The sequence below is a fragment of the Heterodontus francisci genome, unplaced genomic scaffold, assembly GCF_036365525.1.
Source record: "Heterodontus francisci isolate sHetFra1 unplaced genomic scaffold, sHetFra1.hap1 HAP1_SCAFFOLD_650, whole genome shotgun sequence".
In the NCBI taxonomy this organism is placed as follows: domain Eukaryota; kingdom Metazoa; phylum Chordata; class Chondrichthyes; order Heterodontiformes; family Heterodontidae; genus Heterodontus; species Heterodontus francisci.
This window is the reverse complement of record NW_027140717.1, coordinates 67,508-81,526: the sequence shown is the minus strand read 5'-3', so window position 1 is coordinate 81,526 and position 14,019 is coordinate 67,508. Positions and strand designations below refer to the sequence as shown.

Here is a 14,019-nt window from a genome sequence, read left to right as displayed (position 1 = left end):
CCTTTGTGGGGGCTCATTATTATTCGAGAGATTAAATTCATTAAAATCCTGTATCTTCTATCTCACCTGTATTTTAGTTATAAACATACTTTTGTTCAAACAGACAAATAATTGAATGAACCAGAATAAATGTAATGTTTCCTCCACCCAAGTTACAAGGAAGAGTGTCACCAGCTCCTTCTCACACACAGTCCGTACATTATCACTCACAGAGCGCAGAGACACAGACAGGTCATCAGTTCCACAGTCTCAGACAGCAGAAATAGATCCAGAGACACATTTTCAATCCATCAATCAAACAGAACAGGAGAGACAGACGTTGTTTCCATGTCACCCCAACTCAATACCACTGACAGGTAGATTCATAAATCCCAGTCCAAATTCTCACCCACTATCAAATTATCAGTGTGTCAATCCCACAATCGAGCAACCTCAGCTACAAATTAAATACACATAGAACTGACACATGGTTCCCTTTTCAAAGTAATCGAATTAAGGGCGGTGCAGTGGTTAGCACCGCAGCCTCACAGCTCCAGCGACCCGGGTTCAATTCTGGGTACTGCCTGTCTGGAGTTTGCAAGTTCTCCCTGTGTCTGCGTGGGTTTCCTCCGGGTGCCCCGGTTTCCTCCCACATGACCAAAATATTTACAGGTTGATTGGCCATTATAAATTGCCCCTAGTATAGGTAGGTGGTAGGGAAATATAGGGACAGGTGGGGATGTGGTAGGAATATGGAATTAGTGCAGGATTTGTATAAATGGGTGGTTGATGGTCGGCACAGACTCGGTGGCTGAAGGGCCTGTTTCAGTGCTGTATCTCTAAACTAAACTAATATAATCTGAGATTCAAGTTAAATACCAGCCCAATATTTACACATGTTATCAGTTTATTATCAGTATTAATTCCCATAATGTGTCCAGACATATACATTAGATACAAGTCCAAATCTCAAGTGCATAATCAGATTGAGAGATTCTGAAATATAGTATAACCTGAGATACAAACTCAGATTCCAGTTTAAAACTCATCCGGATTGTGAAACTAAATGATACATTATCAATTTGATGAGTTTAGTCTGAGCTATAAATTACATACCAGTCCTAAAACCTCATAGTGTCAGATGGAAGATACTGTACAATTCCAGACTGAGCTCATTTTACACACAAGTCCAAGATTCTCCCTCAGAGTCAGACTGAATGGCATTGATCAAATTGATTAGTACAGCCTGAGTTACACTTGTACATCAATCCTGTATCAGATTGAAAGATACATGATCTTACACTATTATGTTCACAGTGACAGATATTTAATACTTGGCAAAACTTCAAACATATTGTCTGCTTAAAACCAACCACATCGGTGGCCTGTTGCTGTGCTGACATTTTATGCAGAATGAATCCAGACTTGCAAACAGTCCCAGGGACGGAAGTTTATATAATGAATCCCCCACTCACACAGAGTACCAGATACTGACAGATAAAGTGATGCTGATACACATGCTCAGTGCCAGATGCTGAAAAGTATAGGTTGATTATTGCACTCACTCACAGTACCTCAGCCTGAGTCATCTAAAGCAACCTAACACACAAATAGTAGCACTAAGAGATTGAGAAAGAGTCCAAAACTCACATCGAGTACCAGACACTGCCAGATACAAACTGAAAACTACACGCACATGGATATAGGATTGGCTAACTCACAGAAAACAGAGAGTGGGGATAAATGGAGCATTTTCAGATTGGGAAACTGTAACTAATGGAGTGCCACAGGGACAGTGCTGAGGCCTCAACTATTTATGGTCTATATTAATAACTTGCATGAAGGGACCAAGTATATTGTTGCCAAATTTGTAGATGGTACAAAGATAGGTAGGAAAGCAAGTTGTGAGGAGGACACAATGTGTCTGCGAAGAGATATAGATAGGTTAAGTCAGTGGGAAAACATTTTGGCAGATGGAGTATAATATGGGGAAATGTGAGATTGTCTACTTTGGCAGGTAGAATAGAAAAACAGAATATTATTTACATAGAGAGAGGCTGCAGAATGCTGCTGTACCAAGGAATCTGGGTGTCCAGGTCCATGGATTACAAAAATGTTAGCATGAAGGTATAGCAAGTAATTAGGAAGGCAAATGGAATGTTGGCATTTTTAGCAAGGGGAATGGAGTTTAATAGTAAGGAAGTTTTGCTATAACTTTACAGGGCATTAGTGACATCCCAACTCAAAAACAGTTTTGGTCTCCTTACATAAGGAGGAATATACCTGCATTGGAATCAGTTCAAAGAAGGTGATTGCTGGGATTTTTGATTGTCTTATCAGAAAAAGTTGAGCAGGTTGTGCCTATACTCACTGGAGTTTAGAAGATTGAGTGGTGATCTTATTGAAACCATTAAAATTCTCAGTGGGCTGGACATGTAGATGCTGAGAGGACGTTTCTCCTTGTGGGGGTTATAGAATTAGGGGCCAGAGTTTAAGATAAGCAGTCTCTCTTTCAAGAAGGAGATGAGGAGGAATTTCCTCTCTCAGAGGGTTGTTCATCTTTGGAAATCTGCTCTCCAGAGGACTGTGGAGGCTGTGTCATTAAATATATTCAACGCAGCGATAGACAGATTTTTGATCTACAACAGAGTCAATGGTTATGGGGGCAGGCAGGAAAGTGAAGTTAAGGCCGCAATCAGAACAGCCATGATCTTATTGAGTGGCAGAGCAGGCTTGATGGGCCAAATGGTCTACTCCTGTCCTATTTCGGATCTTCTTATGTTCTTACACACACACACACACAACCAATGTGTGGCGGATCTAGAATTAATCCCACTTTCATACACAATACCAGTGACTGAAAGGTACAGAATTAATCCCACAGATAGATACAGTACCACCGACAGGTACAGAATGAATCCCATGCTCACAGTCTGCACCCGGGATCGAAAGATACACGTGATTCCTACCCTCACATAACAATATCAGACTGATTTACAGAATGATTTCCACATTCATACTGGGCACCAATGACTGCGAATTAATTCATCCCACAATCACACACACTACCAAAGGCTGACAGATACAGAATTAATCCCACACTCCTATGTAGTAGCAAAGACTGACACATACAGAATCATTCTCAAATACTCCTACAGTACCTGGCAGATTCAGTGACTGCCAAACTCACATAAATTACCAGAGACTGACAGATAAAGAATGAACTCACACACACACTGAGATACTGACAGATATAGCTTGAATTCCACATATACAGAACCACTGACAGATTCAGACTAAGTCCCAAATCACATAACATTCCAGAGACTGACAGAATGAATCAAATACTCACACACAGTGCCACTGACAGAATGTATTCCACACTCACATACAATACCGAAGACTGACAGATACAGAATGTATCTCACACTTACACAAAGTACCAGTGAGTGACAGGTGCAGAATGAATCCCACATTCACACATGACGTTAGAGATGGACAGCCAAAAAACAATAAGACTGCCAGAATAGATAGAATTCACATAAAAATTCTAAAATATGGCAGAGAAGCACTCTTGACACAAATACATGTTTCATTTCCCTCATCTGGAAGGAGGAGTTCATGACAGGGGATCTCCGCGATGCGGTAATTGTCATCATCTTTTCAAAAAGTTGACAAGACTGACTGTGTTAACGATAGAGGGGTATCCCTGCTGTCCACCACAGGGAAGGTCATCACAAGAGTCCTTCTCAATTGCCTCCTCCCCGTTGCTGAAGATCTCCTACTGGAATCACAATGTGGATTTTGTCCATCAACAGGCACAGTGAACATAATCTTCACAGCAAGACAACTTCAAGAAAATGTAGGGAGCAGCAGCAACCTTTATACATGGCCTTCTCTGACCTGACAAAGGCCCTCGACTCTACCAACCGAGAGGGATTATGGAATGTCCTCCTCAAACACACTGCACTACGACATGTAAGCTGTAATCCTTGCCAACGGATCTATCACTGACCCAATCCGAGTGCAAACTGGGGTCAAGTAAGGCTGTCATCGCACCAATGCTCTTTTCCATCTTCCTTGCTGCAACACTCCACCTCATCTCCTCACACTCAAACACAGTACCTGACAGAGACAGAATTAATCCATAGAGCACCAGAGACTGAGTTACCAAATTACATAAAACACTCAAACACAGCAGCCGAGACTAAAAAGGAAATTAATTGCACACTCACATGCAATAGCAGAGACACAACGACACAGAATCAGTCAATAAGTGTCCTCCTAACAATAGCCAGGACATTTCCAGGAAGCTCTCCACAGGGAACAGCTCTTTCAACAGAAACTGGGACTGGAGAGAGTCTTTGTGAAATAAACTTCCTGATTGCAGTAAGGGGATTTGTGATTGGTTGCAAATATTTAGTCTGATTGGATGGCGAAAGAGACCAAATGTCGAATTACAATATTAAATCGTTGGGACATCATTCCAAATCACCCAATCACAATCTTTACTTTCCCCCATCCCTCATTAGCATAGAGCTGTGGGATTGTCTATTTGATCCGCACTCGGAAAGGGGTTTGGTTTATTTCTGTGTCTGAAATTGAAATTGAAGATGGTTGAGGAGAAGAAGAAAGCAGCTCCTGAGAAGGGCGCCAAGAAAACCTTAAATAAAGCGTCAGCAAAGGGCGGCAAGAGGCGGAGAAAGTCGAGGAAGGAGAGTTACTCCATCTACATCTACAAAGTGATGAAGCAGGTTCACCCCGACACCGGCATCTCCTCCAAGGCCATGAGCATCATGAACTCGTTTGTGAACGATATTTTCGAGCGCATCGAGCGTGAGGCTTCCCGCCTGGCCCAGTACAACAAGCGCAGCACCATCAGCTCCCGGGAGATGCAGACCACCGTGCGCCTGCTGCTGCCCGGGGAACTGGCCAAGCACGCCGTGTCGGAAGAGACAAAGGCGGTGACCAAGTACACCAACTCCAAGTAAAACTGCACAATGGACTGAAAAGCATCCCAAACACAACGGCTCTTTTAAGAGCCACCCACAATCTCTCTGAAAAAGCTGCATCCGAACATCTCAATGAAATCATTTTAAGACAATGTGTGACATAATAAATGTCCCACTCCTGTGTTTTTGTCTGCTGTCCCATAAACCGACCTCGAACCCATAATCCGCTCATCCGCCTTTCCTTTTTTGCTGAAAGCTGTTATTCTGGTTTTGAACAGCCCCTGAATGACATCATTAACAGCTGCTTTCAGCGGTAAGAGTCAGACCTCAGTCCCTTCACTCTATTCCTGAAATGTGAACTGATTCATCATTTTATTAACAGCAACTCTCCGCACTGTAACAGCGCGGAATGGGATTATTACACAGCAGACTAAGGGCAGTTTGAGGACTCGATCCGGCTCCCTCTTTTCAGAGAAGGACCCTGGGCTCTGATTGAAGATAAACTGAATGTTTGCCTTCAGGGAAATGCTGTGAACAGGGATTTAGTACCTCCCGGGACAGTTTGAAAGCAATTGGAGAAAGATCCACAATTTAAATAACATTTTAAACCCGCGTCTGTAATTCGTGACGGAAAAAGTTGAATAAAACAAAATAAGGACAAGGGATTTTAAATATATGACTAAGGATGACATTTATTTTAATCCGCTCCTTTCTGACAATGAAATTGGCGGTCTTTTTGAAATTGACAAATTTTCTGCTTCTGATGTTGTGGCGGGTAAATCCCGCCCACTTTTGTTGTCAGTGACCTGATTGGTGAAGAATATAGGCAAATGAGGTGAGTTAAGTACCGGCCAATGGGGAGAGTTTTCAGTCTATAAGTAAAGTAAATGCGGCGGAAATTATCCATTATTTGTGAGATTGTGGAAATGTCTGGAAGAGGAAAGACCAGCGGGAAAGCTCGGGCCAAGGGCAAGTCTCGCTCCTCCCGGGCTGGGCTGCAGTTCCCGGTGGGCCGTGTTCACAGGCTCCTGAGAAAGGGTAACTATGCTGAGCGTGTGGGTGCCGGAGCCCCGGTCTATCTGGCTGCTGTGCTTGAGTATCGGACCGCTGAAATCCTCGAGCTGGCCGGTAATGCGGCCCGGGACAACAAGAAGAGCCGCATCATCCCCAGACACCTGCAGTTGGCCGTCCGCAACGACGAGGAGCTCTACAAGTTGCTGGGGGGAGTGACCATTGCTCAGGGCGGGGTGCTGCCTAATATCCAGTCTGTGCTGCTGCCTAAGGAAACCAGCGCTCAGAGCTCCCAGAAAAAGTAAAGCGGCCAAAATGTCACCTAATAAACCAAAGGCTCTTTTCAGAGCCACCCACAGTCTCTGTGAAAGGGCCGTTTACTGTCTGATTCCAAAATGTCAGTAACAGGACCGAATGAGAACTATTTCAAATGTTTAAGCATCTGTTTCAGTGATTTCCCACTGTCACCCCAAAGGCTGTCTAATTTATTACTTCCACACTGAGTGAGTTATTTGTCCCGTTACAGATTGCTGAATAGAGTCTGACCGCCATGTACAGATAAGTAGACAAAAAAATTACAGATTAAAACTTCGTAATATATATAATCCATCAAAAGCCTTTTTTATTCCGCTTTTATCAGCACAAAGTCCTGGCCCGGTTTTACCAACAGCTTGAAACTAACGCAAGATTTACCATTAATTCGCTTCTTTCCAACACTGAAATTGGCGCATTTTTCGAATTCAAACTTTGTGCCAATTTAAGCCGTGATTTGCTGTATTTTCTAATTGGAGGCTCTGCGATTGGTTAAGACATGTGAATGAGACGTGGGTGACCAATCAGAAATGGGCTCTGGATAGCGCGTGCTCAAGCTGTGGGAATTCCAGGTCAACAAAGAACAAAGAACAAAGAACAAAGATACTTACAGCACAGGAACAGGCCCTTCGGCCCTCCAAGCCTGCGCCGATCCAGATCCTCTCTCTAAACATGTCGCCTATTTTCTAAGCTTCTGTATCTCTTTTCTTCCTGCCCATTCATGTATCTGTCTAGATACATCTTAAAAGACTCCATCGTGCCCGCATCTACCACCTCCGCTGGCAATGCGTTCCAGGTGCCCACCACCCTCTGCGTAAATAACTTTCCACGCATATCCCCCCTAAACTTTTCCCCTTTCACTTTGAACTCGTGTCCTCTAGTAATTGAAACCCCCACTCTGGGAAAAAGCTTCTTGCTATCCATCCTGTCTATACCTCTCATGATTTTGTACACCTCAATCACGTCCCCCCTCAACCTCCGTCTTTCTAATGAAAATAATCCTAATCTACTCAACCTCTCTTCATAGCTAGCGCCCTCCATACCAGGCAACATCCTGGTGAACCTCCTCTGCACCCTTTCCAAAGCATCCACATCCTTTTGATAATGTGTCGACCAGAACTGTCCGCAGTATTCCAAATGTGGCCGAACCAAAGTCCTATACAACTGTAACATGACCTGCCAACTCGTGTACTCAATGCCCCGTCCGATGAAGGAAAGCATGCCGTATGCCTTCTTGACCACTCTATTTACCTGCGTTGCCACCTTCAGGGAACAGTGGACCTGAACACCCAAATCTCTCTGGACATCAATTTTCCCCAGGACTTTTCCATTTACTGTATAGTTCACTCTTGAATTGGATCTTCCAAAATGCATCACCTCGCATTTGCCCTGATTGAACTCCATCTGCCATTTCTCTGCCCAACTCTCCAATCTATCTATATTCTGCTGTATTCTCTGACAGTCCCCTTCACTATCTGCTACTCCACCAATCTTAGTGTCGTCTGCAAACTTGCTAATCAGTCCACCTATACTTTCCTCCAAATCATTAATGTATATCACAAACAACAGTGGTCCCAGCACGGATCCCTGTGGAACACCACTGGTCACACGTCTCCATTTTGAGAAACTCCCTTCTACTGCTACTCTCTGTCTCCTGTTGCCCAGCCAGTTCTTTATCCATCTAGCTAGTACACCTTGGACCCCAAGCGCCTTCACTTTCTCCATCAGCCTGCCATGGGGAACCTTATCAAACGCCTTACTGAAGTCCATGTATATGACATCGACAGCCCTTCCCTCATCAATCAACTTTGTCACTTCCTCAAAGAATTCTATTAAGTAGGTAAGACATGACCTTCCCTGCACAAAACCATGTTGCCTATCACTGATGAGCCAATTTTCTTCCAAATGGGAATAGATCCTATCCCTCAGTATCTTCTCCAGCAGCTTCCCTACCACTGACGTCAGGCTCACCGGTCTATAATTACCTGGATTATCCCTGCTACCCTTCTTAAACAAGGGGACAACATTAGCAATTCTCCAGTCCTCCGGGACCTCACCCGTGTTTAAGGATGCTGCAAAGATATCTGTTAAGGCCCCAGCTATTTCCTCTCTCGCTTCCCTCAGTAACCTGGGATAGATCCCATCCGGACCTGGGGACTTGTCCACCTTAATGCCCTTTAGAATACCCAACACTTCCTCCTTCCTTATGCCGACTTGACCTAGAGTAATCAAACATCTGTTCCTAACCTCAACATCCGTCATGTCCCTCTCCTCGGTGAATACCGATGCAAAGTACTCGTTGAGAATCTCACCCATTTTCTCTGAGTCCAAGCATAACATTCCTCCTTTGTCCTTTAGTGGGCCAATCCTTTCTCTAGATACCCTCTTTCTCCTTATATATGAATAAAAGGCTTTGGCATTTTCCTTAACCCTGTTTGCTAAAGATATTTCATGACCCCTTTTAGCCCTCTTAATTCCTCGTTTCAGATTGGTCCTACATTCCCGATATTCTTTCAAAGCTTCGTCTTTCATCAGCCGTCTAGACCTTATGTGTGCTTCCTTTTTCCTCTTAGCTAGTCTCACAATTTCACCTGTCATCCATGGTTCCCTAATCTTGCCATTTCTATCCCTCATTTTCACAGGAACATGTCTCTCCTGCACGCTAATCAACCTCTCTTTAAAAGCCTCCCACATATCACATGTGGATTTACCTTCAGACAGCTGCTCCCAGTCTACATTTCCCAGCTCCTGCCGAATTTTGGTATAGTTGGCCTTCCCCCAATTTAGCACTCTTCCTTTTGGACCACTCTCGTCTTTGTCCATGAGTATTTTAAAGCTTACGGAATTGTGATCACTATTCCCAAAGTACTCCCCTACTGAAACTTCAACAACCTGGCCGGCCTCATTCCCCAACACCAGGTCCAGTATGGCCCCTTCCCCAGTTGGACAATTTACATACTGCTCTAGAAAACCCTCCTGGATGCTCCTTACAAATTCTGCTCCATCTGGACCTCTAACATTAAGCGAATCCCAGTCAATGTTGGGAAAATTAAAATCTCCTATCACCACCACCCTGTTGCTCCTACATCTTTCCATAATCTGTTTACATATTTGCACCTCTATCTCACGCTCGCTGTTGGGAGGCCTGTAGTACAGCCCCAACATTGTTACCGCACCCTTCCTATTTCTGAGTTCTGTCCATATTGCCTCACTGCTCGAGTCCTCCATAGTGCCCTCCTTCAGCACAGCTGTGATATCCTCTTTGACTAGTAATGCAACTCCTCCACCCCTGAATGATTGAGCTGAAACTGATCAGTTTCACAAATCCTGTCAGTTTCAGTGCAGAAAACACTGTCTCGGGGGAAATAACATCACAAGTGGGTCTGGTTCCAGTGACCGATTCAACAGCTGCTGCAAAACTCCCGGATTCCCTCATTGCAGCGAAATCATTTTGAAATTCTATGAAAACAATGAGTTATTCTGGAGGAGTGATGTGGCTTTTCACTGGGCATGTGTCGACTGGGGAAATAACTAACTGGAGAGCCTCGGGCACTGTTTACACAGCCTTTTTAGAAAATCAAATCCACTGCACATCCTTGCTGCAAATGAAATGTAAAATTCGGGATTCCAATTTTTTTTATCCCGAACATAGCAGATTAATTGAACAAAAAATTAAAAGCAAAGTACTGCGGATGCTGGAAATCTGAAATATTTTAGATTGATTGAACTGTTCTGAACAGCCTATCCCAGCTCCCATTTCTCGGTCACTGCTCTCTCTGTGAGGCGGTGGGTGGCTCTTAGAAGAGCCTTTGTTTTGTGTTTACTGGAAAGGGTCAAATTGTTCAACCGCCGAATCCGTAGAGAGTGCGGCCCTGCCGTTTCAGAGCGTACACCACATCCATGGCAGTGACCGTCTTGCACTTGGCGTGCTCAGTGTAGGTGACCGCATCCCTGATCACATTCTCCAGGAAAACCTTCAACACCCCGCGAGTCTCCTCATAGATCAAACCCGAGATCCACTTGACCCCGCCACGGCGAGCCAGGCGGCGGATTGCTGGTTTGGTGATGCCCTGGATATTATCACGAAGGACTTTGCGGTGCCGCTTTGCTCCGCCTTTGCCCAGTCCTTTGCCTCCTTTACCTCTGCCAGACATGATGATTCTTCACTCAGATCACTACACAATATAAGAAGCAGACTCTTGCAGGTCCACTTTGCACAGACCGCCCGGACCTGCCTGAGAATGGCAGAGAGAGAGCAGGAAGGGGAGGAGACAGAGTGAAGATTGAACAGAGAGCAGGAAGGGGAGGAGACACCCAGAGTGACAGACAGAGAGAGAACGGCCCCTCATCTTTCAGTTCCACCTCCAGTTTCCTCTGGTTCGCCAATTTCAAACCCTTTATTAACAGTGGAACCGAAACCCAGCTCTCCACACAAACCCTTCCAGACTCGGGCTTCATAGTCAAGGCTTTCCAGAAAGCCGGAGCTTTTAAATATGGTTCCGCTACAATTAACACTCAGTAATATTCCCACCTAAACACAGTCCATTCTATAACAAATAACCTACTCAGTAACGTCACCATTTCCACACACATCCGCTTCCAGCAGTTTACAAACACCTTATTGCAGCTGTTTGGGGAATCTCCTGTGTTAAGATTGGAGTTGGAAAGCGGCCTTTACCCGGCAGTGTTACCGTCTCACACTGAATCTGCCAGACATCCTGTTGATCTGCCTCGTTCCCCACTGTCTCTCTTGACTATTACATGGCACGGGTAGTATTTCAGAAAGTACTGCAATGGAGGGAGTGCTGGGGACTCCAGGCCAATCCTGGAGGGATGGGGAAAATATCTTTAGAAATTCCCTGGAGAGAATCGTGATATGACAGGTCTCCAGGGACAGACCAAGGAGAGAGTGTGCACATTGAATGGAAACATGGCAAAAAGAGTTGGGGATTCAGGAACTCAATACTCTCTGATGGGTTACAGCCTCCCCTCTGCTCCTGCTCTTTCCGAGACACTTTTCCAGTTTAAATTTATGGACAAGGTGGGTTAGTTGCTCTCAGGGTGGGTGGGGGGAGAGGAGCCTCAGTGGCCATGGGTGGGACAGGGAAAATGGAGACAGAGAACCAGGACTCCGGTCACTCCCCAGCAATGTCTGCTGGAAAGTATCTGTGGATCGGATGATGCCGGGGGCCCATGGAGAGGGGAAGGGGTGGGGTGATGGAGTGAGGAGGTGGAGAGGGAGTGTTCGTGATGTCACAGCCAACCCCCTGCCCAAACCAAACTCCCACACCCAGCATTATATTGTCCAATTCCTGGAGGCGGAGGATGGCGATTCCCGTTGGATTAATTTCTAATGTTCGGCATCTTATCCTGATAAAATCACCAGTTCTGAAGGAGGCCACTCTGTACTTATTCTCAGGTCATCGAGGGGTCATCTTTCCCTTTTCAGCTCCTGACTGTTGGTATTTTTGCTGTTAAATGTGAAATGCAACGTATGTTCGCAGCTGTTTCTGCCCTGTTGCAGCCATAGGAACATAGAAATGGGGGTCGGCCATTCAGCCCCTCGAGCCTGCTGCACCTTTCAATTAGATCCTGGCTCACCTGTATCTTAACTCCAGCTACCTGCTGTAATTTCATAAACCCTCAGACCGTCACTGGATAAACATCTCTCAATCTCAGGTTGGAAATTGTCAATTGACCCTCAGGTTTATCTGATTTTTCGGAGAGAATTCCAGGTTCCCGCTACCCTTTGTGTGAAAAAGTGCTTCCCGGCAATATTCCTGAAAGGCAGAACTCTAATTTTTGAGTTCTCTCCCTTTGTTGTGGAACTGCTTGTTTACAGATCAGACCGAAGTCCACACTGCAGAACAAACAGCTGTTCCTCTGATCCTGTCACTTCAGCTTTGGATCTGAAGCTCAAGCCTCTTTCAATGATGATTCTTTGTGCCCTATCTCTGTAAATGGTTATGCCTGTCTTTTTGTGGGGTATGTCAAACATTCTTTTTTCCAGTCCTACTCAGGACCCCACCCCCAGCTCTTTTTCCGGGACAATGATGACTGGATCAGTGTCATTTCCTGCTCCCGCTCCGAACTGGAAAATTTCATCAACATCGTTTCCGATTTCCCCCTCACTGTGGTTGACAGGGCTCTCAACCCTTTTTATTATTTTATTTTATCTTTTTTTTTAACCATGTGCCTGCCTTAAACTTGTTTTTTCAAGTATGTGCTTTTGGACAGAACTATTGATTATTCTGTCATTAACACTCTCTCTGCACTAATATTTTGTCTTTCACGACACCATTAGCACACTCCCTTTGCCTTTGCCCCATGACCTCCTTGTCAGTTAATCTCTCCTGCCCTCTGCCCTATTACACACCTTCCCTTTTCTTCTCTTCCCCACCTCCCCCCCACCCCCGCTTCACTTGCTAAAACCTATTACATTGAGTGCGGGACAAATTCAATCCATCTTTTGTACTGTATGAGATTAATTTTGACACACTTTCTGGTACATTATGTGACAGCGAGTTTAATTTTACATCTATCTGTCTGTGGTACTGTGTCTGAGTGTGAGATTATTTCAGTGTCAGTCTATGAAACTAAATGTGATTGTGTGATTCATTCTGTATGTCAATCATGAGTATTGTATGTGAATGTGTGGCAGCTTCTGTATCTATCTGCTACTGTGGCTGAATGTGGATATCATTCGCTATCTGTCTGTGTCTGGAACTAAATGTGAGTGTGAGATTCATTGTGTATGCATCAATCTTACAGTCAGACTGTGACTCTGTGATTCATTCTCAATGCGTCAGTCTAAGGTACTGTATATGCCAGTGGTTTTAATTATGTGTCTGTCATTGTATGTGAGTCACTTTATGGTCTCACTGTATATCTGTCAATCTCTGGTTCTTTCTGTGAGAGTGAGATTAATTCTCTATCTGCTGGTCTCTGAAATTAATTGATTTTGTGACTCACTCTGTGCCTGTCAGTCTATGATACTGTGAATAAGAGGGGAATATATATGGTGTCTATCTGAAGTTGGTATCGAGTATGATTGTCGGATTCATTGTGCATCTATCAGTATCCAGACTGAATGAGAAATAAGGTTCATTCTGTACGTGAAAAGCTCTGGTATTCTATGCAAGTGAACTCGAATGTACCTGTCAGTCTTTGACACTGTATCTGATTATGGGATTGACTCAATACCTTTCAGACTTTGGTACCATGCATATGTGTGGTTTAGGTTCTGCATGTCAGTCTCTGTTACTCCATCTGAGTGTGGATATCCTTTATGTATCTGTCAGTCTCTTGCAATGAATGAAAGTGTGGGATTAACTCTCTTTTCAACAGTATCTGGTACTGACTGTGAGCATGTGACTCCTAGAGTATCTGTCAGTGTTTTCTATTGTATGTGAATATGCAATTCCTCCTATGTCTTTCAGTGCCTAGGACAGTGTGTCTGGGATTCATTCTGTACCTGTCAGTATCTGGTACTGAATGAGATTGTGGGATTCATTCTGTTGTCTGTCAATCTCTGCTAATGTACGTGAGTGATATTTGTTATGCATATATTATTTTCTGGTACTGGAAGTGTATATTGTATTTATTCTTTACTTGTTAGCCTCTTGTACCGCGTATGAGTATGGGTCTCATTCTGTATCAGCCAGTTTCTGGTGCAGTCTGCGTGTGCATATCCAGCGCTCATTTTGCATTTGGCAGTCTCTGGTACGAAATATGCGTTACAATTCATTTTTTATGTGTCTGTCTC

General features: G+C 44.3%; 2 protein-coding genes across 2 annotated transcripts in view; both read left to right on the top strand.

Moving 5' to 3' along the window:
* The first annotated feature begins 3,867 nt into the window (after positions 1–3,867).
* LOC137360548 (late histone H2B.L4-like) lies at positions 3,868–4,970 on the top strand. Its single transcript, XM_068025951.1, has 2 exons — positions 3,868–3,957; positions 4,677–4,970. Exons 1-2 carry the CDS (start codon positions 3,868–3,870, stop codon positions 4,968–4,970), a joined length of 384 nt encoding a protein of 127 aa, XP_067882052.1.
* Positions 4,971–5,857: 887 nt separating this feature from the next.
* LOC137360546 (histone H2A-like) overlaps positions 5,858–14,019 on the top strand; it is a 38,677-nt gene continuing 30,515 nt past the window's right edge. The window contains exon 1 of the mRNA XM_068025950.1: positions 5,858–6,243. Coding sequence (XP_067882051.1) covers positions 5,858–6,243 — 386 coding nt within the window. The remainder of the gene's footprint in view (positions 6,244–14,019) is intronic.